The 25,770-nt window shown below is 37.6% G+C and overlaps 5 protein-coding genes across 7 annotated transcripts in view; 2 read left to right on the plus strand and 3 right to left on the minus strand.

Annotated features, from left to right (window-relative positions):
- Positions 1-1,131: 1,131 nt before the first annotated feature.
- Positions 1,132-2,823, minus strand: LOC111495276. Its single transcript, XM_023145242.1, has 4 exons — positions 2,503-2,823; positions 2,140-2,214; positions 1,915-2,061; positions 1,132-1,784 (listed from the first exon to the last, which is right to left on the minus strand). The coding sequence occupies exons 1-4, from the start codon at positions 2,701-2,703 to the stop codon at positions 1,443-1,445; spliced, it is 765 nt and encodes a 254-aa protein (XP_023001010.1). The 5' UTR covers positions 2,704-2,823; the 3' UTR covers positions 1,132-1,442.
- Positions 2,824-5,018: 2,195 nt separating this feature from the next.
- On the plus strand, positions 5,019-7,108 carry LOC111495277 (50S ribosomal protein L7/L12-like). 2 transcript variants are annotated; one of them, XM_023145245.1, is made up of 3 exons: positions 5,019-5,225; positions 6,222-6,953; positions 6,989-7,108. In XM_023145245.1, the coding sequence occupies exon 2, from the start codon at positions 6,312-6,314 to the stop codon at positions 6,948-6,950; it is 639 nt and encodes a 212-aa protein (XP_023001013.1). In that variant the 5' UTR covers positions 5,019-5,225; positions 6,222-6,311; the 3' UTR covers positions 6,951-6,953; positions 6,989-7,108. The 2 variants fall into 2 exon arrangements, with proteins under 2 accessions (XP_023001013.1, XP_023001011.1); XM_023145243.1 differs by having other exon boundaries at positions 6,222-7,108.
- An 84-nt stretch (positions 7,109-7,192) lies between these two features.
- On the minus strand, positions 7,193-12,064 carry LOC111495272 (bifunctional purine biosynthesis protein PurH-like). 2 transcript variants are annotated; one of them, XM_023145238.1, is made up of 14 exons: positions 11,976-12,064; positions 11,660-11,780; positions 10,598-10,785; positions 10,377-10,503; positions 10,222-10,297; positions 10,054-10,150; positions 9,424-9,526; positions 9,167-9,300; positions 8,811-8,988; positions 8,566-8,720; positions 8,235-8,444; positions 7,814-8,161; positions 7,606-7,732; positions 7,193-7,537 (listed from the first exon to the last, which is right to left on the minus strand). In XM_023145238.1, the coding sequence occupies exons 3-14, from the start codon at positions 10,706-10,708 to the stop codon at positions 7,386-7,388; spliced, it is 1,818 nt and encodes a 605-aa protein (XP_023001006.1). In that variant the 5' UTR covers positions 10,709-10,785; positions 11,660-11,780; positions 11,976-12,064; the 3' UTR covers positions 7,193-7,385. The 2 variants fall into 2 exon arrangements, with proteins under 2 accessions (XP_023001006.1, XP_023001007.1); XM_023145239.1 differs by lacking the exon at positions 11,976-12,064 and having other exon boundaries at positions 10,383-10,503; positions 11,660-11,835.
- Positions 12,065-12,687: 623 nt separating this feature from the next.
- Positions 12,688-16,593, minus strand: LOC111495271 (protein FAR-RED IMPAIRED RESPONSE 1-like). The gene is made up of 6 exons (XM_023145237.1): positions 16,493-16,593; positions 13,784-16,035; positions 13,647-13,703; positions 13,385-13,537; positions 13,049-13,300; positions 12,688-12,963 (listed from the first exon to the last, which is right to left on the minus strand). Exons 1-4 carry the CDS (start codon positions 16,500-16,502, stop codon positions 13,463-13,465), a joined length of 2,394 nt encoding a protein of 797 aa, XP_023001005.1. The 5' UTR covers positions 16,503-16,593; the 3' UTR covers positions 12,688-12,963; positions 13,049-13,300; positions 13,385-13,462.
- Positions 16,594-17,721: 1,128 nt separating this feature from the next.
- The window catches only part of LOC111495270, an 8,953-nt gene continuing 904 nt past the window's right edge, over positions 17,722-25,770 (plus strand). The window contains exons 1-8 of the mRNA XM_023145236.1: positions 17,722-17,866; positions 19,077-22,196; positions 22,291-22,371; positions 23,378-23,530; positions 23,966-24,129; positions 24,234-24,381; positions 24,473-24,595; positions 25,512-25,599. Of these exons, the coding sequence (XP_023001004.1) occupies positions 19,248-22,196; positions 22,291-22,371; positions 23,378-23,530; positions 23,966-24,129; positions 24,234-24,381; positions 24,473-24,595; positions 25,512-25,599 (3,706 nt within the window). The 5' untranslated portion in view covers positions 17,722-17,866; positions 19,077-19,247. The remainder of the gene's footprint in view (positions 17,867-19,076; positions 22,197-22,290; positions 22,372-23,377; positions 23,531-23,965; positions 24,130-24,233; positions 24,382-24,472; positions 24,596-25,511; positions 25,600-25,770) is intronic.

The following is a 25,770-nucleotide window of genomic DNA, read 5'->3' on the forward strand; positions in this document are numbered from 1 at the left end:
CCAAAAAAAAAAAAAAAAAAAAAACAATTACATTAAAATTACATAATTAATATTTAAACAGACTTTTAAAAAAAATTGGAACATCACGGATGCAAAATTGGGTATCCAACGGTTTGTGCTCTCTGCGAAGTATTAAAATGTACAGAATAATTGTACGGATTTTCTGGGCAAATACGTGGAATGACGATTCATGTATCAGACAATATGCATCAAATGATTAAAAATTTAATTGTCTGTATAAAAAAAAAAAAAAAATGAACCTCGTAGATAAATATAAACTTGGTATAAAATTGAAAAATAAGGAAACGAGCGACCAGAATATATAAATACCAAAAATAGTATTTTCTTTATAAATTTAATAACAGGGTGACACGTGGACTGGAGACAATGAAGTATAAACTCCGTATCGGATTATCAGGTGTCCAATCGAGCTATGACTTAGTTATCGATGCAGTACAGGGACACGTGTATGCTCCCCGGTTACGCCAGCTAGACGGGTATCTCGTCTTCTTTACTTACTAGCTTCTAATAGCTTCGTAGAGTATGAACTATTTTGGAATACCAGGCGCCAGCTGGCATAGCCACGTGATTTCTCTGACTCCCCCATTTGCCATTTGCCCTACCATGCACCCTCCCGCAACCCATAAAAACAACCCGCCCAAGCCAATCACTAAATTGTGAAAACTCTCTTTCCAAAATAGAATACTATTTTTTTTAACACTTTTTATACCTTTCTAAGAGAAATTCATTAAATTAATTAAAATTTATTTTGGTTCTTTTAATTTTTTTTTTCTTGTTTTTCTATTTTAATTTTATATATTTGGAAAGTTACCACCTTGTTTTGTTTTTTAATTATAATTTCAACCGACTCAATTTTAATTTTAGAGTAAAATATACTCTCGTAGAATTATCGAGTTGTGTCAAAGTGATGATGGCTTCTCAAAGACAAATGTGTTTGAGACATCATGAAAAAAATCCTTGTCTCCGGAAGTGAGACCAAAATTTTAGGAGTAGATGAGTCGAGAATTGTTTATTAGACACCAATATAAGGAAAAGAATAACATAAAATGGAAAATGGGCAATAAAGATTAAATCAACACAACACCCAATAAGTAGAAAAATAGGGCACAATGAACAACAACCCAAAGCACAATATATAATTTACGTGCAAGTTCCGATAAATTACACGAATTAATACAAAATTGGTGGGTGCAAATAAGAAATATCTCCAAAACCACCCGACCTGAAAAAAGCCGGCGAAGTCGTCGGAAAATACCTGCACCCACCGCCGTGTAATTCACCCGCCAAAACCAAGCCCTTACCCGAGAATAGGACCATGAACGGCGACACAACACAATTATCCGAATCATTTATAAAATAAACAAACCCGAGCTTAGATTATTTATTTTAATTTCAATAATATGGTATCGGAATCTTGGGGCTTAAGAAAGAGGAGACCTTTGAGGGGCGCCTTTTCTTCTACTACTGAGAGATAGAACGATGCCGGCGGGCAGGAAATCGGCGCTTTTGTTTTTTCTTTTGAAGATATGAGTTCCCGACGACACGTTGGTGGGGTTTAAGTCGTTGATATTGGAGCAAGACGAGCCTTCATTGAACTGCGACGAGTCCTCAACCATGGAATTTGGTGTTATTTGACCATCCTCATCTAACCCTTTCAGCCCCTCCCCTCTAAGCCCTTCGAATTGTGTGTACGAGAAATCCGACTCGTCGAACCGGTGCAGAATTCCACATAAATCCTCCCCTTGATACACCATGTGATCCACCTGAAATGATATTCACCCATTTATTACGGTTTACATATGTATCATATTATGAATAGAGAATTTCACGACGATTTAGGTGGGGTGATTTTAGCATGCATGTCGGAAATCTACAGGGGTGAGAGGGAGACACCTTGCAGGAGAGAGAGCAGAAATGGAAGGGTTCTTGGAGAATTCTGTCGCAGGTGAAGCAAACGTTGGTGGAGGCGCCTTGCTTGCATGGCCGGGACTGTGGCCGGTAATTCAGGAATATGACTTTGGCGCCGTTGATGGTGTACGGCTGCCAAATTTCATAATTAATTATCTCACTTAATTCTATGCTTAATCCTTAATTAATCAACGAAATTGAAAAAAATACCTGAATATGGGAACAGTCAATGAGCTTCTCAAGATCCCCCAATCGAATTACATCATGATAAACATATCGTCTGACCTGATAATAAACACCCATATCATGCATTAATTTCGTTAATTATGATGTTAATTTCATAATTGAGATAAGTTTCAAAGAGGGATAGAAGAGTCAAACGTTCACATTCAGTGAAAGCAACAAGTGAGAGGATTCTGGCAGGAAAAATGGATAGAAATGGAGTCGTCTACGAATAGGGAACCAACCAAATCCCAAAAGTAGGATAAGTTTTTTTTTTTTTTTAAAAAAAAAACCCAAAAGTTGTAATTAATGAAAGAAAAAGTAAAAATTGCATAAAAAATGAATGAATACCTGAAGAAGAGGATGGGAGCGGTGGGAAGGGAGACAGTGAGGGCAAATACTAAGACAACAATGCAAGCAAAACACGTTTTTCTCGCACTTGCGGCGGTTCTCATGAAGCAAACAAGCGCCAAAGAAAGTCTCGGCCATGAGGGCCTGAAGCCATGCAGGCTTGGCGGCCATGGTTGCTCCACACTGGTTGATCATCATCATGGCTGCTACTTCTGCGGCTGCTGCTGCTGCTCATATCCGCTCCCTCTTCATTGAAACGAAAATAAATAATAATTAAAAAATAAATTTCTTATTTTGTTAGTATTTTGAAGTTGTTTCCTTCCTGTCCTTTTAATGCTGCCGGGGCTGATCACTGAACCAGCGTTTCTCTCTCTTCCTCCACCCCTTGTCGTTTCTTCACAAATAAACGAAGGTAAGGGGAGGAGGGGTTGGGTTGGGTTGGGTTGGGAGGTGTGTTAATGGCGCTATCCTGCCTTCCAATAACCTATACTTTTTTCTGCTTAATACTATACTTTCTCTGTTGTTTTGCAGACTTTAGCACCCCAAGACTTTGTCAGAACTAATGCCCCGCCCTCCATTCATTTCCATTATGTAATCAGTTTTAATTTATTTTTATTCTTATCTAATTTTGGTATAAATTTAATTTGGTTAATTTGGTAAATTTGGTATTCTATATAAAACATAAGGGTATTATTGGAGTCTAATCATTTGATGACATATGAAAATGAATGGAGTCAATGTCTTTTTTCCTGACCTAATTTTCGATTGGTCGGATGGTAGTGTTTTATTTCTTGTATCGTATTTGGAAAAAGACAAAATTGGACTTTACTAGGGTAAAAAGCATGTAATGAGTAATAGGGGTGAAAAGTAATTTGAACTCGAGAGCTCCACGTTTTAGCCATGCTGAAATAACTCTATTTTGTGTTCTTTTAATAACAAATTTCTATAACTTGCTCGCCGTGTAATTACATATAGTAAATTACAAAAGAGAGAAATCTATAGGTCAGACAATAGTTTGTTTGTAATTATATGTAGTTTAAACGGTACATTTATAATTATTTAAAATAAGTGCAATATTTTAATATTACTGTCATTATCTAATTATAAATAAGACATGAAATATAAATTTTAAAAATGAGGAATTATCAAATAATTTGTATCAACTGAAAAAAATAATATTTATTGGTTAATATAAATGAGATGGAAATTAAATAATTCTATTTAGATTTTAAATAGATTTCAAAATATAAATGTTGAATTTTAATAATTATAGTAATATTATAATTTATTAGATTATCTAATGTTCGTGTAAAGATTTATGGCACAATTTGTGTGAGAAATCTAAATTTAAAATTTTGTTGGTCAATATAAATAGAATTTAATAAATAAAATATGTATGATTTTTTTTTAACAATTATTGGAAAAAATAAAAATAAAAAACATAGTCTTGAACGTGATTGGGTTGTTCTCCAAAAATAATAATAATAATAATAATAATAATAATAACTATGGAGCCATGGCCCACCAACTTTTGATTCTTTTTTTCAACTCTTTGTTTCCCTTAGTTTAAAAAATAAAAAAAATAATTATGCATAGGTGAAAGCTTATAAACAATTTTATTTAAGGAATAAAAAATATTTTAAATACATTATATTAATAACTGTAACATAGAATCGAGGGTCGTTATGTATTTAAAATAAATAAATAGTCGTCATATTAAAAAAAAAAGAAGCATTAAATATAATATAAAAATTACTTTATTGAACTATATTCTATAAATTTAAGATTATACTGCAATGTTTTGCATTTTATTTGATAAGCTCATTGATTTTATTAAATTAAAACCTAAATTTATTATTTAAGATTATATTGTAATTTTAGTCATCTTTGTTTACCATTTTTTGGGAAAATGGGCCCTGTTTGGAATTACCAATTTCCTCTTTATCCCATACTTCCTCAAATTCTTTTTTGAAAATAAATAAATAAATAATAATAATAATACATTGGAAAAGGCCCCAGATCTTGTCCCTCCATCTAACTTAAAGACTTCAGATTCTCTGTGTTTTTTTTAATATATAAATGATTTGTAGTTATTACGTATGATTTTATTTTTAAAATGAACGGTACAAATAATATACTTGTATTTATTCGATGCATATAAGTTGTACTATCACATTAAAAACATAACCTTATTTTATTACCTAGTTTTTAATTGAATTAATATACATAAATGGTTACGTTTTTTGAATGGAGTATTGAGATTTTTTGTGTTATAGTAATTATAAGATATATATTATGCGATATATTTTAATTATATTTTGGAAAAAATTAAAAACAAGAAAATTTATTTAATTTATTTGTTGGAAACGTTTTTGAAACAGTAAAAAAGAATATGGATAATACGCTCATAATGGGTCAACCGTGACCCGATAGGCCCAACCCATTCAGTAGTTATTTAGCCCAGCAGTTTTTTTTTTTTTTTTTTTTTTTTTTTGAGATACGAAATGGGAGCCCTAATTTGGCATTGATCTAAAACATTGCATCTCTGGAGCTCACTCACCTGCCTTTCTGGACAAGATTGAAGCTTCTTCAGCATTATATCGGCAACCCACCAATCCTCACGGCACAGTTCAACCCACCACGTCACCTCTCGCAGGGCGTCGGTTTCATCTCTGCGTCGCATTCAGCTTCCCTCCCTCAGCGTTTAATTCTCATCTCTTTGCGTAAGTTCTTATATTCTTGAATTTCATTATTTTTACTGCTTTCTGCAAGTCTGTTATTGGATTAGTGTTTTGATGAATTGAACTTTGATTCTGTCTTATTGTGACGTTTTGTTTCCAGTTAATGTTGAAAAGGTCAGTTGCTTGAGTAGAGTATTTTAATTATGGCAATACAGGTTATCTGTTTTGGTTGGGGAACAAGGTCTTAGTGTCACGATAGGTGGCATTTCTCTGCTTCAGTTTGCTTTTTTGTGCTATGATTAGCTTTGATTTGTTATCGGGAATACATCTTACATGATGGTGCACAAACAATGGTTCTGATATGAATTTTACCATCTTTTGTCATTGTATATGAATGCGGAATATTTGTTAAGTTATATGTAAATATAGTAATCTTTTCCTTGTTATACCTGTGAGTTGACGACTTCTATAAATTTATTTAGATAGATTAAAGTAGAGCTTAAACAGTGTGAAACTTGATGTCAAAAATTGTGTAGTGAAGTTTCTATCGTCATTTTTCTGGGTAGTATATTGAAAATTTTACTTGTATCTGAAGGACTAAATGAAATCTAATTACTTGTTTTCTCGATGCACCCAATAGGCGGCCTGTAGGCGCGCCACGGTCTTTTGAGTAAAACCTTCCAATAGGTTGCCTAAGAATGATAACCCAAAATTGTGAGATCCCACATCGATTGGAGAAGGGAACGAAATATTCCTATTAATGGTGTGGAAACCTCTCCTTAGTAGTAGACGTGTTTTAAAACCTTGAGGGGAAGTTCGGAAGGGAAAACCCAAAGAGGGAAATATCTACTAGCGGTGGGCTTGGATTGTTACAAAAACCCTTCGATCTCCAAAGTCAGGGCCATGGGTGGGCTTGGCTTTGAGAAAAATAAAAAATCAATACTCGTCTTCTTTACTAAGATCTGGTCTATGGTTCTCTGATCTCAGTAGGCATAAACGTTGATTAATTTGTTGGCTTTCTTTTTCTTTTCTATCCAGGCACCTGAATTGTCCTTGCAGAAGCCAGAAATGGGCTTGAGCTAAATAGCTTGCTACTTCAGAGGGAAAGTTAATTTGGCAACTTGAGTAATGCGCTTAGTTTTAAGAATAAGTCATCTCCTACCCAATGTGTTGGCAAACACCTTTCGCTCTCCTGCACTTGCCCTCAATCCTCTCAATGTAAATGGATTACATAGAAATTTTGCTCAACCTGCTCGGATAGAGGAGGAGGAGGTGGAAATTGACCAGAGAAGGCTTCCAGCTGACTACGATCTAGCTAATTTTGATCCAACACAGCATCGTAGTCCTCCAACCGATCGCGTTTTTAGGCTTGTAGATGAAATATCTGGACTCACATTAGTTGAAGTTGCTGAATTATCTTCCATTTTGAGGAAAAAATTAGGACTGACAGACATGCCAGTTGTTGGAGTTATGAAGGCAGGAGCTGCCGGATTGGCTGGAATGGCAACAAAGGCATCATCAGCAACTGCCAAGGAGGAGAAGAAGACAGAAAAGACTGTTTTTGAGTTGAAACTAGAGTCTTATGAAGCCGCTGCAAAGATTAAAATTATCAAGGAGGTAAGAAGTTTCACTGATTTAGGCCTTAAAGAAGCGAAGGATCTAGTGGAGAAAACCCCGTCGGTGTTGAAGAAGGGACTATCAAAGGAAGAGGGTGAACAACTAATAGAAAAAATGAAGGCACTTGGTGCAAAGGTGATCTTGGAATGAATGTATGCTTTTGGTCGGTCATCCATTGTCTTTCTCGATATGCTTAGAGTTGTTTTCATATCGAATCTTATTTTATGAAAAACTATTCGTCTCCAAATTTTAAAGGTTCCTAAACTTTGAATATTATACTTCGACTTCTAAACTTTCAATTTTGTGTTTTAAGTTCTTGACAAGTGGAAGGAGGCATCATTTGGAATCACACATATGTACGAGATTGAGAGAATAATACTTCGAAGGTACTCAGAGGCATTTCATTATTATAAAAAGTCATAAGATACATTTTAACCTATGTAGTGACTTGAAATTACTTATTTTACAACCACGCCAAACCTCTGCAATAAGTTAGGATGATCGATCTTCATATTTTGTGGTGTCCCAACCAAGCTTTAAAATTTCAGGGGGTGGAAACCAGGGACGACTAACGAGCATCGAATATCAATGCCTGAAATGCCTCACATTGGTGAAGACGAGGGACACGCCATACTTGTTGCAGCAGTTGATAGCATCGGGATCTCGAATGCTGCCTCCAGGCTCTGCAATAATCCCTACTCCACTCTGGCATGCTTCTTCGACTGCATCATTCCAAGCTGCCAACCAAAGTTGCACGCACATAAGAACAAATTGACTACTAAGAGATTTGATTCCCAGAAATTACCAAATGGGAAGAACGCATCACTAGCCAGAGCCGCTCCTTTGACCTCATCCCCTGCTTTCCTCATGGCTATCCTCAAACTCTCGAGACGATTTGGTTGCCCACTTCCCATACCCAACATACAGTTATTCTGCCAAAAAATGACAGCATCAGAAGTTTACCAACAGAAGCCAAACGTGTCATGAACAACTCAGAATTATAATATACCAACCTTTGCTATCACAATGGCATTGCTCTTAACATGCTTAACGCAGAGCCATGCAAACTCTGCGTCCCGAAGCTCACTTTCTTGAGGAGCCTTTCCAGAAACTACATTAAATTGTATATCTTGTGGAACCAAGTCGTCAGAATCCTGTGCTAACCATCCCCCACCAACTTGCCTGAGTGATAGCTTTCCTTTCTCATTTTTGGTTGCCTCCAGAATTCGTAGTGTCTTCGATTTCCCACGCAAGATCTCGAGCCCTTTCTTTGTGTACTTCGGTGCAACAACAATCTCATAAAACATCCGAGTTTCACCATCCGTCGGGCTTCTGAACTCCCGAATTTCCCTTGCGAGAGCCTAAGGTAAAGCATTAAATCAAGGCAGAACACTGGTCCTCTAAACATGTTCGAAGAAAAGAAAACATACCAACCTCATCCACTTCTACGTTGAAGGCTACAATGCCACCAAATGCACTCACGGGATCAGCTTTCACAGCCAGCCTATATGCTTCCAGAATATCATCACGTGAAGCTACACCACATGGATTTGTGTGCTTCACAACTACACAGGTAGGATTCCTAAACTCTGATACACAGTTCCAAGCTGCATCTGCATCTAAGTAGTTATTATATGACATCTCCTGCACACAACATAAGTTTTCAAATAAACTTTGTGCATACTTAGGAGAAGCCTAATGTTTTGGATGATAATGATGCAATTCCATGATCATATTTAAACCCTTACAGTTCATACTTACTCACCTTGCCATGGTGTTGGATTGCTGTTGCAATACCACCCCCATTGACCTCAGAAAGGCTCTTATCAACATAAAAGGCAGCCTTTTGATGAGGATTTTCCCCATAGCGAAGTGAGCTTTTCAGGGAAAGAGGCACAGTAAAACTGGGAGGAAATTTATCTACCAACAACAAACACAGAGGACTTTTGTAAAGAGGGTTGAACCATTCTAGCGATTATGCATTTGGCACAGATGAAACATGGAATTTACCTCCAACAGTCTGCTTCCACAGCCACTCTGAGACTGCTGAATCATAAGATGCTACATGTTGAAATGCCTTCCAAGCAAGCTTTCTGCGAAATTGTTGATCATCCTCACTTCCTTTCAGAAACTCGAGCAGTGTGGGATAGTCTTCGGTATCTACGACCACTAAAACATCCTTGTGATTCTGCATATGCACGTTAGTGCACATATCTATTAGTTTAAGCTTTAGGGTTGATTGCTGTTTAAAGGTTCTTAATGTGAATACTTGTGATGCCATTTTCTCCCTAGATCAGGAAGAAGCTATTATGAACCCAAGATCAACTTTGCTCATAATTTACCTACGCAGTTCTGTGCTTTCTTACCTTTGCAGCAGCTCTTATCATAGCTGGGCCACCTATATCAATGTTCTCTATTCCATCTTCAAAGTTAAGATTTTGAGATGAGGTGACTTTTTCATAGAAAGGGTACAAGTTTACCACCACAACATCAAATGTGCCTGCGGAGAAACTATTTCAGAAAACGGGAGGCAAGATATGCAGCAACTAAGACCATGCTTTGCAATTGAAACTTAGGAGCCACATAAGAATTCTAGAGATTGATCGATCGCATAAAAGCTCACTAATTCCATGTTTCTTCAGGGCGTCCATATGATGCCTTTGGTCTCTTCTAGCAAGAATGCCCCCATGTATAGAAGGATGCAAAGTTTTTACACGGCCATCAAGCTGCCACCACAAACCAAAATTCATGACTAACGTATAAAAAATAGTCCGCGAAGTCTCCAACTAATTTCATGTTAGCTTCATGCGGGAACAAAAATGTAAGAGCTCACATCGGTTGGGGAGGAGAGCGAAGCATTCTTTATAAGGGTGTGAAAATCTCTCCCTAGCAGACGCGTTTTAAAAATCTTGAGGAAAAGTCTGAAAGGGAAAGCTCATAGAGGACAATATCTGCTAACGATGGGCTTGGGTCGTTACAAGTGGTATCAGAGCCAGACACCAGAGTGATGTGCCAACGAGGAGACTGAGTTTCGAAGGGGGGTGGACACGAGATGGTGTGCCAGCAAGGACGCTGGGACTCGACGGTCCCACATTAATTGGAGAAGGGATCGAGTGCCAGCGAGGACGTTGGCAACGAAGGGAGGTGGATTGTGAGATTCCACATCGGTGGGGAGGAGAACAAATCATTATTTATAAAAGTGTGTAACCCTTTCAATTCGGAATTTGAATAAACAAGGGAAAAGGTAGCGTACCATTTCAGGAAAACAGGTAAGCTCCTCCACCTTAGTAACACGCACCCCAGAAGTTTCCAATGTAGATGCGGTTCCCCCAGTTGAAACAATTGTGTAGCTGCAAGTTCATAAGATATATGAATCAAAGAACTTAAAACAAAATTGCACAATAAGTTTAGGAGAGTTCACCCCAATTCCTGAAGCCCATGTCCTAGAAATGCAAGATCTTTCTTGTCTGACAATGATATCAGAGCTAGTTTCTTTCCTGAAATTGTAATAGCAGCAGACAACAGTAAGGTATAGAAAATGCGACGTTCTATACAAAAAGGACAAGAGGATAGTACCAGAACCAGATGGAAAGGTGATCTTCGAAGAAAAAGTGATGGTTTCACCATCAGCCATGACTTTGAAAGTAAAGCAAGGCCGTCGTTGCACAGATTGAGTATGGAGAGAGTTACGTGAGAATAAAGTCTGTTAAGAAATTTGAAGAGTAAGAAACCCAGATTACGGTTTAATGCTACCAAAACTTAAACAGAAAATCACATAGAAAACAATTGCACATTACAAGAAGAGGCGAAGGATTGGGTTCCTTAAGAAAGACCCGAGCACGGGGTTCTCCAAGTGAAATAGCAGTGATAGGCGTGGCAGGAGAATGAGCAGCAACAGAACTAAACATCACTATCACTCCTTTGCTTTTGTTGCTTGGTTTCTTTATACCAACTGAGCCTGTCAAGCCGCCAGTGCTTCCTTTGTCTACTTAGGACATATCAACAAAATTCCCATTGGTAAGCTGTGGATTGACATTGATACCCAACAATACAAAGTAATACCAATATAATGGAACTCGTTTTTTCCTTCAATGACTTCAAACACAACACAAATGAACATATTAAGAAATGGGCATGAAAAATAGTGAAAACAAGTTGAGTGTGTAATAGTGAAAAATAGTGAAAATATTGTACTATTTAGGCTTTCTTTTTTGGACTTTCACGTGAGATCTCACAATCTACCCCTTCTTTTGGGGCCCAGCATCCCTTGCTGATACAAGTTCCCTTCTCCCATCGATGTGGTACCCCCAATCCATCCCCTTCAAGGCCCAGCTTCCTTACTGGCACACCGTCTTGTGTCCACTCTCCTTCAGAGTTCAGCCTCCTAGCTGGCACACCGCCTACGGTCTAGCTCTAATACCATTCATAACAGCCCAAACCCTCCGTTGGGATATTGTCTTCTTTGGACTTTTTCTTTCAGATTTCCCCTCAAGATTTTTAAATCAAGTCTGCCGGGAAGATAAAGAATGTTTCGTTCCACTCCCTAACTAACTTGTGATGAGTAATTCATCCTTGTTATTTCCCAGTTCAGAGCTTTCAAATTTGCATAGAACCCATAAACAGAGCTTTCAAATTTGCATAGAACCCATAAACAGAGTAAAAAAGAAACAAGTTTAAAAGTGAATTAGAACGTCATCAGTGACCTCCATGATGTCGAATCCTCGGCCTTATTTGAACTAAAAGTGAATAAATAAATCAACAGACCAAACCACGCATACAAAGAACCGCCCAACCAAGAAATAATAAACCCATAAACGAAAATGGGAAACGAGAGCTGATGATAAGCAATAAAACGTCACCTAATATTGGAATGTGGAAGTTTCGAAACTCTTCAGAGGAGAGTGATATGATCTCCGTCTACTTCACTTTGAATGAGTGGCGGGGCCGCAGAGTTAGGGTTCTGGCTGCCAAATTTCGGTACTAAGAACAAACACGGAGAACTTATTTATGCAGATGATCAAATTTCACGTTTTTTCTGGAAAGGAAAAAATGAAAATTTTGATCCATTATTTTCAGTTTTGTCTCTTTAAAGTAATTTAATTATAAATTGTTGGATGAAATTAATTGGAGAAATCATTGAATAATTTAAAAGTGAAAAAGGACAAATGCTTTCACCTTGAAAGTTGAAGCTGCTCCACCACTGGAGACTGTAACAATACGGAGCTCTGCAAAAGTTGATCTTTGTTTGTCGTCTTTTGACGGCGGTGGTAGTTGGGGATGAGGCAACGGTGCCAATTCAAATCCAAATGCCAGAAATGCCCTTTCTACATTTTTTAAATGCGTCCAATATTATTCAAATTTTAAAATCTAAAATTCGATTTTAAAATTTTGGATAAATATAGTATTTTATATTATTATCACATCATATTTTATATTATTATCACAGCCTTTTAAAAAAAATAATAATAAATGGATTTTCACAAAACCATGCATCATTTTTCACGCCTGTGGAATTTTAGATTGCAATATAAATTATTGTGAGATAATGGCGTGCAATTCATGACACATATTAAACAATACAAAATTAATATTAATGTTTTTTTTTAAAATTTATTATTATTATTATTATTTTTTTTTTTTTTTTTCATATGAAGCCCATATCTGGTAGGTGAGTTTGGGGAAAAAAATATTAGCATTGTTCATTAATAAGTGTTCATCGATTTATTGTCTGCCCGAGCATGCCCTTTCTTCTTAACCCTTATTCGATAATATCAAACATTTATTAATACAATAGATGAGTTAGACACTAATTATACAAAGTTAATATAGGTTCAACATTCATTAGACACATATCGAACACGTGTTAGATGTACACTAAATAGACACATATATGAAAAATAATATGTTAGATATATGAACATTGTTCGTGTTGTATTATATCTATATTCTTACTTCTTAGGTAGTTTTCACTTTTGTCATGACAAGCAATAAATGGAAGGAGTATGATACTCGAACGGTTGATACTAAGATTTCATGTTCGGGTTCAGATTCATGCACACTAAAGATGGTTGCTACTATAGATGATCGGCTATGGAAATAGATTTTCAATTGCATTGATTGGATGAAATGCCATGAACTCTGTGGATTCCGCGCTAGATGGGTCCTGCAAGAGAAATGAACACAAACTTTAAACCATAGCAATGGAGAACATAAAAGACAGACAAGGAGATGAAACATAATTTTAGTACCACATCCTGTTGACCAACTTGAAGGTCAAAGCTACCCGAAACCGCGTCGGGTTTGAAGTTCAATTGCTCCTACAAGTCGACGTTTTGTTTGTTTTGTTCAACTAATAATGTCAGTAAAAGTGGAATAGATGATATTCAAACATCTCTTACAACTCCTTGCAGAGGTCGTACGAATCGATTCCCTGCCCCTCGTATGCTATGTCGATGCTCGAAACAACCATTGCGACTAGAAGCGATAGAACTGTCTTTTTCCTAGTACAACACAAACAAGGATCCTTGGACACTTGCAGACTAAAGCAGTTGTCTTGTCTGAAACACAATCAAAGATTGTCTTACCATTCCATGCATAAGCTGTTGTTAAGAGATGGAGCTTTTCTGCTCCTTTGCTCCTTTGTTCAAATATTTCAAATAGTATCAGAGGGCGTCGAGAGTGAGCCGTACTACCCCTTGTGAGCCCCCCTGTTCATCAGGGTAGTGAAGGGCTGGTGCCTGTGAATTTGGTTGTCCCAGCAAGCAAGAAGTCATAAACGATTAGTCCGACGTAACAATTCAGATCATATACGAGCAGGCTACAATGCAAATATAAAAATAAACTGACCAATTGTTGCCAGCCATCATGAATCCTGACAGTGTTAATTTCTGGCTCAAAGCAATCCTAAACAAGTGGAAAATGAACTAGATTTGAAAATAGTGTCTCAAGTAGTAAACATTTAAAATGCCTGAAAACTGAATTACCTGTCTGCTTACGTTGGTCGTGTTCTTTTTATTGTCCTTGTTAGTGTTCTTACCCTGGTTTACTTCTTCTGATTCATGGCTACTACTACTACGAGCTACAAGGGATGGTTGGATTGAGACATTCAAACTCTCACATTTCCTCAAAGCTTCTTCCAAAGCATCGAACGCAACGTTATAACTCTCATGGGACAAGGACCCTTCATTGCTCAATCTAAACACCTGCTGACAAAGATCGATATACCGTTGTACTCTCGACTCGACATGAGATCCTTTCTGGGTTTGTTGTCTACTCTTTGCATCCCTTGTCCAACGAGTCAATACATATTGAGAAGGAATACTATGTATACCAGAGATCTGCAGAACAATCATTACGTGTCGACAGAGGTAACCGTTGAATTCAAACGATCGGCATAAACAGGAGATATCCAAAGTTGCTTCGTTCCACTCCACGAGAAAGTCTTGGTTGTTCTCAAAATCTTGAACCCTGAAAACTTTTATCACTCCATCTTCGCTTATCTTTCTTGGATGACAAGCAACTACTCCTAAAACCTCTACTTGGAACTTTTTAAATATTGCATGCGTGTATAATCCAGCCATTTGCTTCCCAAAAGGAGATGGAGACTTCAATCCTGGCTGTTTATGCAAAGTTTCTAAATCTGCTTTTCCTTCCTCTTCGAATTTATCTCGTGCAAAAGTTCTATAATGGTCTAAGAATTCCCTAAGTGATGTTTTTCTCTGTATGTACTTGTCAAGAAAAGAGTTGATACCTTCTGGCCTATGGCGTGTATACATCCCTGCCAAAAAAATGTTTTTCATACACGCAGGTATCCATCGATTACGATCTGCATACAGCGACTTAAACCATGAATCATGACTTAGTTCGAACCTGTCAACAATTCTTAGCCACCGTTTTTCGAACTCTTCGATTGTCCAAGACTTAAAAACACACTTGTCGAACATCGATATAAAATTTTCACGTTGTCTCATTACATGACTAAGCTTTTCTGGTATCTTGCTATAAATGTCCCATAAACAGTAACAATGGAAAGAATTAGGCAATTCCTCCGCAATGGCTTCCTTAAGGGCTTCATCTTGTACAGTGAGGATCACTTTTGGAGGACATTTATGCATTGCTCTAAGCCATGCCCGCATCAGCCAAGCATATGTAGGCTTGGTCTCATCAGCAACCAATGAGCATCCGAGCAAAACGAACTGACAATGGTGATTAACGCCTATAAAAGGTGCAAATGATAATCTATACTCGTTCTTAATGTATGTGGTGTCGAAGAAAACGACATCCGCAAAATTGGCATAGTCAAGTCTGCCTTTTGCATCAACCCAGAACACATTTCTTAAACACTGCTTTTCATTCAGGTCAATAGAGTAAAAGAAGTTAGGATTTTCATCTTGCATACAAACAAAATGGTCTAACATAACTTGAACATCGCCTTCGTCTATAGCCAGACGTCGCGCCTTACATACCTGATCAATGGCAGCAACGTTTTGCTTCTTGGCTATTGTACAACCTCCAGACAGCTTGGACTTCATACAAAGCTTACTTTTTCTTCTTGCTCTATTGCTATGCAAGACATCAGTGTTACTGCTACCGACTTCTAAATTCCCGTGACCATGAAAATAATAGGATTCATCTGGAAAAACTTCATGATTATGCTCCTGTATGAAACTATGTATTGCCCATTTTCCACTTTGCAATCTCTTGACATGCATACAAGCCTTGCAATCAGTTTTCTCCCACGACCGATTGGTTCTACCTCGTTTTTTCTTCCCATGAACACCTATGCCATTATTTGAATTTGATACAGGATCTGAAACTTCAACCACACCAGATTCTCTCTTGTCTCCATATTTAGTACAGGCAAATTTTGCATCAATAAACTTTCCAGATATTCTGGACCTACGACTAGCCTTTATTATAACAGAAAAACCAAATGATTTGGCATATTCCTTGTAGAATGTAAAAGCAGTCTCCTTCGATTCGAATTCCATTCCTTCACGAGGCTCTACGATTTTGAAAGACTTCAAGTTGAGTAGATTCTGAGAGTATTCTATGTTTCTATATTTTGGCATATCCATATTGACGGTTGGCCCTGTATTTTCTTTTCCTACCATGTGAGAATAACCGTCTGTGCCATCTCTAGTACACATTTCTTTGCCACAGTGCACTGAATTATCATCCATATTTAGGCCGGTGATTGTTTCTTTGGTGGCTCTCACAGCAGTTCGAGATCTATCTTGATGGATATAACATAAATTTGTTACAAATGAGAGAAATGATCCTTTATATAATACCCAAAAGACATCTCTAAAAGACACAAATTAAACAATGTATGTATGCAATTCATGTACCTTAAAAAAAACATCCAAGTATCTAGGAATTCATGTGTCTAGAAATTACAAGATCATGCTTTGTAGTATGTTTCTAGCTCAATTAATTTCTAACAAAACTTATGTAAATCTACACTTCCCTTTCTTGGGTCTAACTATTTCGAAAATACACCTGAATCAATCAAGATATGATTGATCTGTTAAAAATAATTGACAATGAAAGCATTTCACAACAGTAAAGACCTTTAGTTCAGAAATGGGCAATTGGGTCACTCGTAATTACAAAACACAATGGAAAAAGTTCAGAATTCCACACCAAATGCCAAAAGAAAGAGACATGAACTATAGCTAAAAATAACATACAAAGAAACATGTGATAGGAAGTGGCAGCTGAGGAGCTCAGTGTCTGGTAATTAACCCAGAAACTGAAAATGATACTAATGAACGTGAAACCAGTTCTTAGAGAAACTCACAGGTGCCTTTATTGGTTACTCGAAACCTCAAAGGAGGATACTGTGCTTTCGGAGCGAGTATCGGAATTCCCGATTCGCAGTTTTGGAGGTTAGGGCACGAGAGATAATGAAGTACTCGCATTCGGGATTTTTCCATACTCGCCTTATAGCAGCACTGGCCCAAAAGATTAGTGGGCCTATTTTGCTTTGGTCGGAACTTTGACGTATAGCAGCACTGGCCCAAGACAATATTGGGCCTCCTTTTCTCGGCCTGAACTGTGCTCTATAATAGCGCTGGCCCAAAAAGTTATTGGGCCTACTTTGCTTTGGTCTGAACTTTGCAGTATAGCAGCACTGGCCCAAAAGGTTATTGGACCTACTTTGATCGGCCTGATATGTGCTCTATAACAGCGCTGGCCCAAAGAACTATTGGGCCTACTTTGCTCGGCCTAAACTGTGCTATATAACAGCGTTGGCCCAAAGGATTATTGGGCTTACTTTGCTCTGGTCTGGATTGTGCTTTATAACAGTACTGGTCCAAAAAAGTTATTGGGCCTATTTTGCTTTGGTCTGAACTGTACACTATAGCAAAGCTGACCCAAAAGATTATTGGGCCTACTTTGATTTGGTCGGAACTTTGCCGTATAGCAGTACTGGCCCAAAAATTTATTGGGCCTACTCTGCTCGGGCTGGACTGTCCTCTATAATAGTGTTGGCCCAAAAGATTATTGGGCCTAATTTACTTTGGTCTGAACTATGCTCTATAGCAGCGATGGTCCAAAACATTATTGGGCCTAATTTACTTTGGTCTGAACTATGTTTTGTATCAGTGCTGGCCCAAAAAATTATTGGGCCTACTTGTTGTGGCCTGTACTGTACCTTGTAGCTTCACTGGCCCAAATTTTTATTGGGCCTACTTTGCTTTGGTGTGAACTGTGGCTTATAGCATCATTGACTAATTCACGGAGTTAGCGTTTCGATGAGACGTTGAACAAATATTAAATTACAGTGTGATATAACTTAAAAGTTTATATATTTTAAAATAGCTTAAATATATGGATTTAGTTTATTAATTTTTCTTTTTGTGTAGAAAATTTCCCAAAATTTAATTATCTTGTAAAATGAGAAAATAGGCCAAAAATATAAAGAAAGTCGAAGCTTGGGAGGATAAAGTACAAAGGCACACTCGGGTGGAAAGAGAGGGACGACACCCGATTAGACCTGCCCTTCTTGTTTTGCAGCAAAATTCAAATCTCACAGTCCGTTGTTGCTTCGGGATCTGCTGGTAAGTTCTTGAAATGACGCTCTTTTTCCCGCTCCTGCTCATGAGTGAAAACATTAGCTTGATCTTTTCCGAAGCAAACTAATTGCGAGTTTTCTATTCTGATTTGTGATTCGATTTGTGATATCCCGCTTCTTTAATCCGACATGCGATTCGATATTCGATGTTGCTATATCATACATTTGTTGGGCCAATTAAACTGATTGATAGCTAAGAGTTGAAGAATCGAGTCTATTTATGTGTCTTCCGGGCGCTGGATGAGGCGGCTGCTGTTATGCAATTTGCGATAGCGTTGGCCAGCTTTGGGAATATCTTATTAGTCTACGCAGTTGGGTTTTTGTTCAGGTTTTTGCTTGATTGGTTTTTATAGGCTGAAGGCTTACTCGGTCTAATGTCTATTGTTTTTCCGTATATAGTTCCAGTTTTTATAATGTTTCGAATGGGCGTTATGAAATCTTGAGCTTTCCTTTCATTCATCATATTGCTCATTTACAGATTACATTCTAATACCGAGAAAAATCTTGTTGCTTGAGTTCTCTTATAAAAATAAATTTCTTAGACGAATATACATTCCACTCGAGGTAGGCAAAATGGAGTTTAAGAGATCAATTCTATCCTGAAAGACACCATATTAGCCTTGTTGGTGCTCACCGAACACTTTGATAATCTATCATGCCTGTGCATCACTTAAATTACGGATCCATGAGCTCAATACCTGTTAAGGATAAGAATGAAACTCACCATTTCACTCACCAAAACGTCAACTATACTAGCTTTTTGGATGCTAAGGAAAGTTCAGCAATGTCCCTGAACGGCCCTTCAGCATTTTCCAGTCATTGCTCATATACTATTGTAGTGCTATAACTATTGCAATTGTGCTGCCCAGTGGCGTCTGAGTTAAAATCATACATATAATATGCAGAAATAACATAGTCAAGATAGAAACTTTGATCAAAGATTTTCCTTTACCTTCATCATGTTATTTATACTATTAGATATATATTTGCCATCACACACGTTTACCTGTCTTTTATGTTATTTCTGTATTTTATTATTATCTATAACCAGAAGTATTCTTTTGATAAAGCTATATAAATCTAGGGCACCGCCCTCTGAAATGGATCAAGGAAGCTGAATTTTGATTCTCCATTATTATCCCTGAATGCTGATTATCCCACCAGACATTTTCTAACTTTGAACACATGGACTCCAGGTTTTCAGTCGAGTGCTGAAGCTTTACATTGGTGGACAAGATTAGAATCTGCAAGATGATTATCTGAATGCTGAAGCTCTCTGTTACTTCAAGCGTATGGTTTTGCCGATACTGCACTGTGTCTTATTCATGGCATTTTTTGTTGAGGTTGTCCCCATCAAGTCTAACTAGATGGAAAGAAATGTGAAAAGAGGTACCATAGATCAACATAGCAACTATGAACAAGTTCGACTTACTAATTTGGAAGCAAGAAATCAGGGAGTTGGGTCTACAAATCAAAGATCTTTCCAAGATCCATCAAGCAACATCAGCACCAACATTCGACCCCCTGAATATAATATGCTAGTTGGAGCTAGTCCTGGCCACAATTACTCCATTCAAACTGGCGAGGAATTTGCACTTGAATTTATGCGGGAAAGGGTGAATGCCAAGCATCACTTTATTCCCACCAATAGTCCCGACCTGGGTGTCTCAACTGGGTACATGGATTTAAAAGGCATTATGGGAATTCCCCATGCAAGTTCAGATAGTGGATCTAGCATTGCCATGCTCAACCCTGTAGAAAAAGATCACGTCCAACATTTTGAAAGGGGGGGCTTGTCACATGAAGAAAAAAGTTCATATAATTCAATGAGGTTTGTCCCAAGAGCCTCATCCAGAAATGATGTCAGTCGGCTTCATGGTTTTACATCTTCAGGAGCATCTGATAGCTCTACAAGAAAGATGAAATTCCTGTGCAGTTTTGGTGGTAAAATCATGCCTCGCCCTAGTGATGGTAAACTTAGATATGCTGGGGGTGAAACACGTATTATCCATATAACCAAGGATATTTCTTGGTCGAATCTGCTGCAGAAAACATCAACAATTTATGATCAAGTTCACACTATTAAATATCAGCTACCTGGTGAGGATCTTGATGCATTGGTTTCTGTATCTTGTGATGAGGATTTGCAGAACATGATGGAGGAATGTAACGTACCAGAAAATGGGGGGTCAACAAAGCCGAGAATGTTCTTGTTTTCTATTTCTGATTTGGAGGATGCTCAAATCGGTGTTGGTAGTACAGAGAGTGGTTCAGAGATTGAATATGTAATTGCTGTAAATGGTATGGACCTCAGTTCAAGAAGGAACTCAACGCCCTTGGGTAATACTCCAGGAAACAATATAGACGAGCTACTTGCCCTCAATGTTGGATCAGAGAATGGTCAAGTTGCCCCAGAATTGCCTGCTAACATGAAATCATCTTTGACCATAGCTGCACCTTCATTTTCTCAATCTTCTCAAACCATTTGGACAAATTTCTCCAGTGGTTTTAAGTCCAATTTGCAGCCATCGTCTGGACAAAAGTTGCAGCAAGGTGAACTTGGGCCTTCCCAACTCTCATCTTTCCACCCCATGCAGTGCTTACCTGAAAAAGTTGGAAAATCTTCAGTCCCTTCATCTATTCAGTCCCAACATGATTACGTTCTTAATAACAATGCAACACCTGTAGAAAATATATCTTCAGTGCCCAGCAAGGGATATGTGTATGAGCATGGTGGCTTGGCTACAGACTATCCTGTCAGTGGTTTTCACGCAAAAGATTCAGATGCACTGTTAAAGGAGGGGAAAATTACAGAGACCTCAACTTCAAAGCTGAGTGAACCTGATAAAATCCAATCATTGGAGAAGGAGGTATCATTTAAGGATGCACAAATGAAAAGGGAAGGTTCGCTCCACAAAATTGATGAAACTAATGAAAGTAAAAAATTTGAACATGAATACTTAGCTTCATCAAACCCAAGTGATGCTTCTGTTTTGAGCTATAACTCAAAAGCAGTGCAAGTAATTAATTCGGACACAGATTTAGGATCAAATTTTCTGCTTATGAAAAGCAACAAGCATCAGGATCCTTCTCAAGAATCAGTGCCCTTGGAAGCAAGTAATGAAGGTAACAAGAGAACTGAAGATAAATTTTCATCCGATGGACTTCCAACCTCTGGGTTTGGTGCATCTGAGGCTGATGAAACAGAATTTAGCTACATTGAACCAATTTTACCTCCGCGTGTTTTTCACTCTGAAAGGATTCCAAGGGAGCAGGCTGAATTGAACCGTTTATCCAAGTCTGATGATTCCTTTGGCTCTCAGTTTCTTAGAACTCAGGGAAACACTGATTATTCTCAGACACTTACTGAATCTGCTGAAACTTTGCTTGATGGGAATGTGACTTTGCAGTCTGAGCAATCTGTTTCATCTTTAAAGGCAGGGGTACCACGTGGAAATGGTCAAGCTCTAGAAGATGGATTAGTGGCATTTGAGAAGTACAAAACATCAGCAGATGCGAATAATAAAACAATGAATATTTCAGGTGAGCATGATGGGTCTGAGGTCAGTGATATGTCCAATATTAAAAGTCCATCTGCCTATAGGAAGGAAGCAGGTGGTTTGGCCCCGGCAAGTGAAGAAGTTTCTTACAAACAGAAGGAGGAATCCTCCATGGATCCATTAGAATCAGGCTGGATTGATGGAAGTACACATAAGAACCATAGAAATGAAACTCAAGAGCATGCAGAGTCTTCATCCTTGACAGAGAACCCTGGTAAGAATGTTACTCATGTAGAGCCTGGAGTTGGTATTGGCACTTCAGAGCACGGGGACATTCTTATTGATATTAATGACCGCTTTCCACGTGATTTCCTTTCTGATATATTCTCAAAAGCCAGAAACTCTGAAAATATTTCTGGCATCAATCCATTGCATGGTAATGGAGCTGGCTTGAGCTTGAATGTGGAGAATCATGAGCCTAAGCGTTGGTCATACTTCAGAAACTTGGTTCAGGAGGAGTTTGTTGGAAAAGATATTTCCCTTATGGATCAAGACCACCCGGACTTCTCTTCCTCACTTGAAAACGTTGAAGAAGGGGGTACCATGAACAGGTATCCCCCTTTAAATTCAGATGTAGGTGCCGTTTATCACAGAGACTCTCATATCAATTTGGATGACAACATTCAGCAGGAATCACGTCTGCTCACTGGACCCAGCTCTACAAATTTATTTACAGATAATGATTCATCAAAGCTCAAGGGCAATGAAAGCATGCAGTTGGATGAACCTATCTCTAAAGCCCCACAAGCTGAGAATGTGATATACGTCAATTGCATTCTTTAGATTATGATTTGCATCTCCAGATTATTGCTTTCCTCTCACTGCATTTCCCATATATCTTCTTGTTTAGGATGCAAAGTTGGATATCCAAGATATTGGTGTACCTCTCGTTGATTTTTATCTTGAAGAAATTGATATTAGTACATTGCAGGTATGAATCTCACTCTTGATTCCCTTAATATTTCCTTAATACATGCAACTAAGTAAAAGTTGAACATTCCTTTTTTTTTTCCGCACTTTTGTAACATTTCATTGGATTATTTATTATAAAATGTTAATTTTGTTTAGTGCTATGAAGTTGAGGCTTTGAACAGTTGTGAGTTGATTTACTCTCTCTGCATTTGGAAAGTCCACCCCCATAATATTATGCCATTTTCTCCTCTACTTGTAATAACAACGATTTGCAGCTTTGATTCCATAGCTTCGATGTTGCTTTGTGGAGATTTAAAATTAATATGGTGATACAGAAAAAAAGTTACCTAATTATTATTTTCGGAAGGGAAAAAAAAAAAACAAAAAAGCTTATGTATGGATTTCTGAGGTCTAACCTTATCCACTGTCATTGCTTCAATTATTTTAGGAAAAAGTTCCCTAGTTATAATCTTCTCCAAAAGGACAGCTAGAAGTTAAGAAATTGAGCACCTGAGGATCTGGATAACTTTTTCCACTTCATGTTACTTAAAGGCTGGTTGCTATCTGCTTGTCATTGGTCTTTTGCATTTTTCCAAGTCACCTCATCTGGTGGGAACTTTAAAAGAAACATGTTTGAAACAGTTGGAAAAATCTTAAGGATTTTGTAATTTTCTTTTTTCAGTAACAGATTATTGGATTATGTAGAGTTAATAATGTATGTATCTACAAAATTCTATTTTTGTGTACTTTGAGAGGGAGAAACATAAAAATATTTATTGGAAAAGTCAGATGCAAGTATGAAATATATTAGAGGGATTGCATTGTTTCTGTTATCATCCTCGCATACTTCACTTACCAATCATTAAGAGATCAATTATTTTGTAAGATGTGAGCTGGTTTTGATATTATTTTTGGGTCTGAGTCAACAGCTAATGTTCTTCTATTGGTCTTGGGAGTACATGTAGAATTTAAGGCCTTACTTTCCCTCCTTTAAATTGTTGACTGTCTTTTGGATGGCCTGACAGATAATTAAGAATGAGGATCTTGAAGAGCAACGAGAATTGGGTTCTGGCACATTTGGTACAGTGTATCATGGGAAGTGGCGAGGAACAGATGTAGCAATTAAACGGATAAAGAAAAGCTGTTTCACCTGTAGGTCCTCAGAGCAAGAAAGATTGGTGAGTTAAATTTCATTTGAATGGTTTCCTACAGGTTATTTTCTCCCTTTAGTAGTCAATTGGACACTGGTTTGATGGTGGGATGGGAAACCAAAGGTTACAGTTTCGAACTTTCATTATCAACTGTAGAACCAACAAACAATTTCCCCCACTGGCATTCTGAAAAACTTAGCTGTTAGAGCAGCTGGTTATATGTGTTGGTGTAGTAGCAGCAATCTTATTGCTAATCCCTCTTTCAACAATTTCATTTGCTCAAGCAGGCAGCATGTCTCCTGCAGTCACGGATGGTCACATTGTACTGCTGAGTTGGTTTATTTTAAAACAAATAGGAATCGTTTTTGTTTTTATTTTTATTTTTATTTTTATTTTTATTTTTATTGTTATTTATTTTCATGTCACGATGCTCTAATTTACATAGTGAATTTGTAATTTCAGACTGTAGAGTTTTGGCGTGAAGCTGACATTCTTTCGAAGCTTCACCATCCAAATGTGGTGGCCTTTTATGGAGTGGTGCAGGATGGGCCAGGTGGGACATTGGCCACAGTGACTGAATTCATGGTCAATGGCTCCTTGCGGAATGTTTTACTTAGCAAAGACCGGTAATCTCTTAGTTTTCAAGTTATCTTGCATACACTTGAAATATTCAAGTCTTCGGGAAAACTCTTTTCGTTCTCATTCTTTACACGTTATGCAAGTGTTCCAGGTACCTGGATCGACGCAAGAGGCTCATTATTGCCATGGATGCAGCATTTGGAATGGAATATCTGCATTCAAAGAATATTGTGCACTTTGATTTGAAATGTGACAACCTGCTTGTCAACTTGAAAGATCCTTTTCGGCCAATTTGCAAGGTATTTGATGCAGCGCTGTACTTGAAGAGAATTTCTATTTGTGAGTTCTTTCACCTGCATTGTTTACTTTTCTCTTGGTTTTGTTATAAAGGTTGGAGATTTTGGCTTGTCAAAAATAAAGAGGAACACCTTAGTTACTGGTGGCGTGAGAGGGACCCTTCCGTGGATGGCTCCTGAACTACTTAATGGTAGCAGCAGCAAGGTTTCTGAAAAGGTAAGATATCTAGACTCATTTCTACTATCACAACTTAAGAAGAGCAATAAACATGTATTGCTGATGGTTTATGGATTAAAAAAAAAAAACAGAAACTATAGGAAAATGCAAGAAATTTCCAACTTTTGTTTATTTATTTTTACTGTTTTTAGGTCTCTTTTCTGATCCATCTATAGTTGTGATTGGAGGGTCTTCATAGTAGATGTTATATTATTATTTACCTTTATTTTGGCTGAGGTGTTTTTAATAAATTAATTTATTTAGCCTTCATTTCATTTAGAATTAGGGCTATATAGCTAACTATATAAGACACCGATGCAGCCCTTCTCTATTAATTAATTAACAGAGATGTTGACATTATCATAAGATTTCCATCAATATGAAACTAAATGTAAACAGATAAAAGAACTTGAGTTAAGGCTCGTGAAAGTTATTCTACAAAACATCTAAAACTAAAACACGCAGCATCCAAACTTTGAATGAACAATTGATTTTGCTAAAAAGAAACGAAGAATCAAAGAAGGGTAAGGAAACATACAAAAAAGGTAACAATGCTAAGCTGATTCAGAAATACCAAAATCTGTTTGCTTCAATGTGCCTACTATCTGTCTTTGAGGGCGAGAGATTATTCGGGGACGTGGGCTTCTCCCCCAACCTTCCCCATGTTTACAAAGCCAAATTGCTGATCAAATATGTTTTTCTGTTATTAACTTCTTAAATAAATAACAAAAGGCTACCAAACAATATTTCAATTTTAAAAACCCAACTTATAATTATAGAGCAAAAAGTACCCTGAGTGCCCTCTTGGTTTCATGACTAAAAGTAGATTGAATCATGGGTTTCGTTTGTCATAAGTTCTGCCCATTATATGTGGCTATTGGCCACGTAGTTCTGATTTTTTACTTCTGCTTGGCAGGTTGATGTATTCTCCTTTGGTATTGTCCTGTGGGAGATCCTCACCGGAGAGGAGCCTTATGCAAATATGCACTACGGAGCAATCATAGGTGTGAAAAAGAAAAGGAGAAAAAGCACTATTCTCATGTTTCCTTGGGTTGTATTTAACTTACAAACCTGGTTGGTTTATGCAACTGGAAAAGCTTGCAGGATCGCATAGTATTGCCTAAAAATGATTTCTGAAAATTCCGCTCCCCCCCCCCCCCCCCCCCCCCCCCCCC

The sequence above is a fragment of the Cucurbita maxima genome, unplaced genomic scaffold (assembly GCF_002738345.1).
Source record: "Cucurbita maxima cultivar Rimu unplaced genomic scaffold, Cmax_1.0 Cma_Scf00021, whole genome shotgun sequence".
In the NCBI taxonomy this organism is placed as follows: Eukaryota; Viridiplantae; Streptophyta; class Magnoliopsida; order Cucurbitales; family Cucurbitaceae; genus Cucurbita; species Cucurbita maxima.

Bases quoted from the DNA above. Each gene is read 5' to 3' on its own strand.
- LOC111495276 (XM_023145242.1), bottom strand. From the start codon at position 2,703: ATGATGATGATCAACCAGTGTGGAGCAACCATGGCCGCCAAGCCTGCA. The intron at 2,215-2,502 runs GTATTCATTCAT...GTTTATTATCAG, and splicing joins GCTCCCATCCTCTTCTTCAG to GTCAGACGATATGTTTATCA. The intron at 2,062-2,139 runs GTATTTTTTTCA...GAAATTTGGCAG, and splicing joins TTGACTGTTCCCATATTCAG to CCGTACACCATCAACGGCGC.
- LOC111495277 (XM_023145243.1), top strand. From the start codon at position 6,312: ATGCGCTTAGTTTTAAGAATAAGTCATCTCCTACCCAATGTGTTGGCA.
- LOC111495272 (XM_023145238.1), bottom strand. From the start codon at position 10,708: ATGTTTAGTTCTGTTGCTGCTCATTCTCCTGCCACGCCTATCACTGCT. The intron at 10,298-10,376 runs GTACTATCCTCT...TTACAATTTCAG, and splicing joins CACCTTTCCATCTGGTTCTG to GAAAGAAACTAGCTCTGATA. The intron at 8,989-9,166 runs GTAAGAAAGCAC...GTGCATATGCAG, and splicing joins TGATAAGAGCTGCTGCAAAG to AATCACAAGGATGTTTTAGT.
- LOC111495271 (XM_023145237.1), bottom strand. The intron at 13,704-13,783 runs GTAATTCAGTTT...CCACTTGTTTAG, and splicing joins CGACCAACGTAAGCAGACAG to GATTGCTTTGAGCCAGAAAT. The intron at 13,538-13,646 runs GTCAGTTTATTT...CCAAATTCACAG, and splicing joins ATGATGGCTGGCAACAATTG to GCACCAGCCCTTCACTACCC.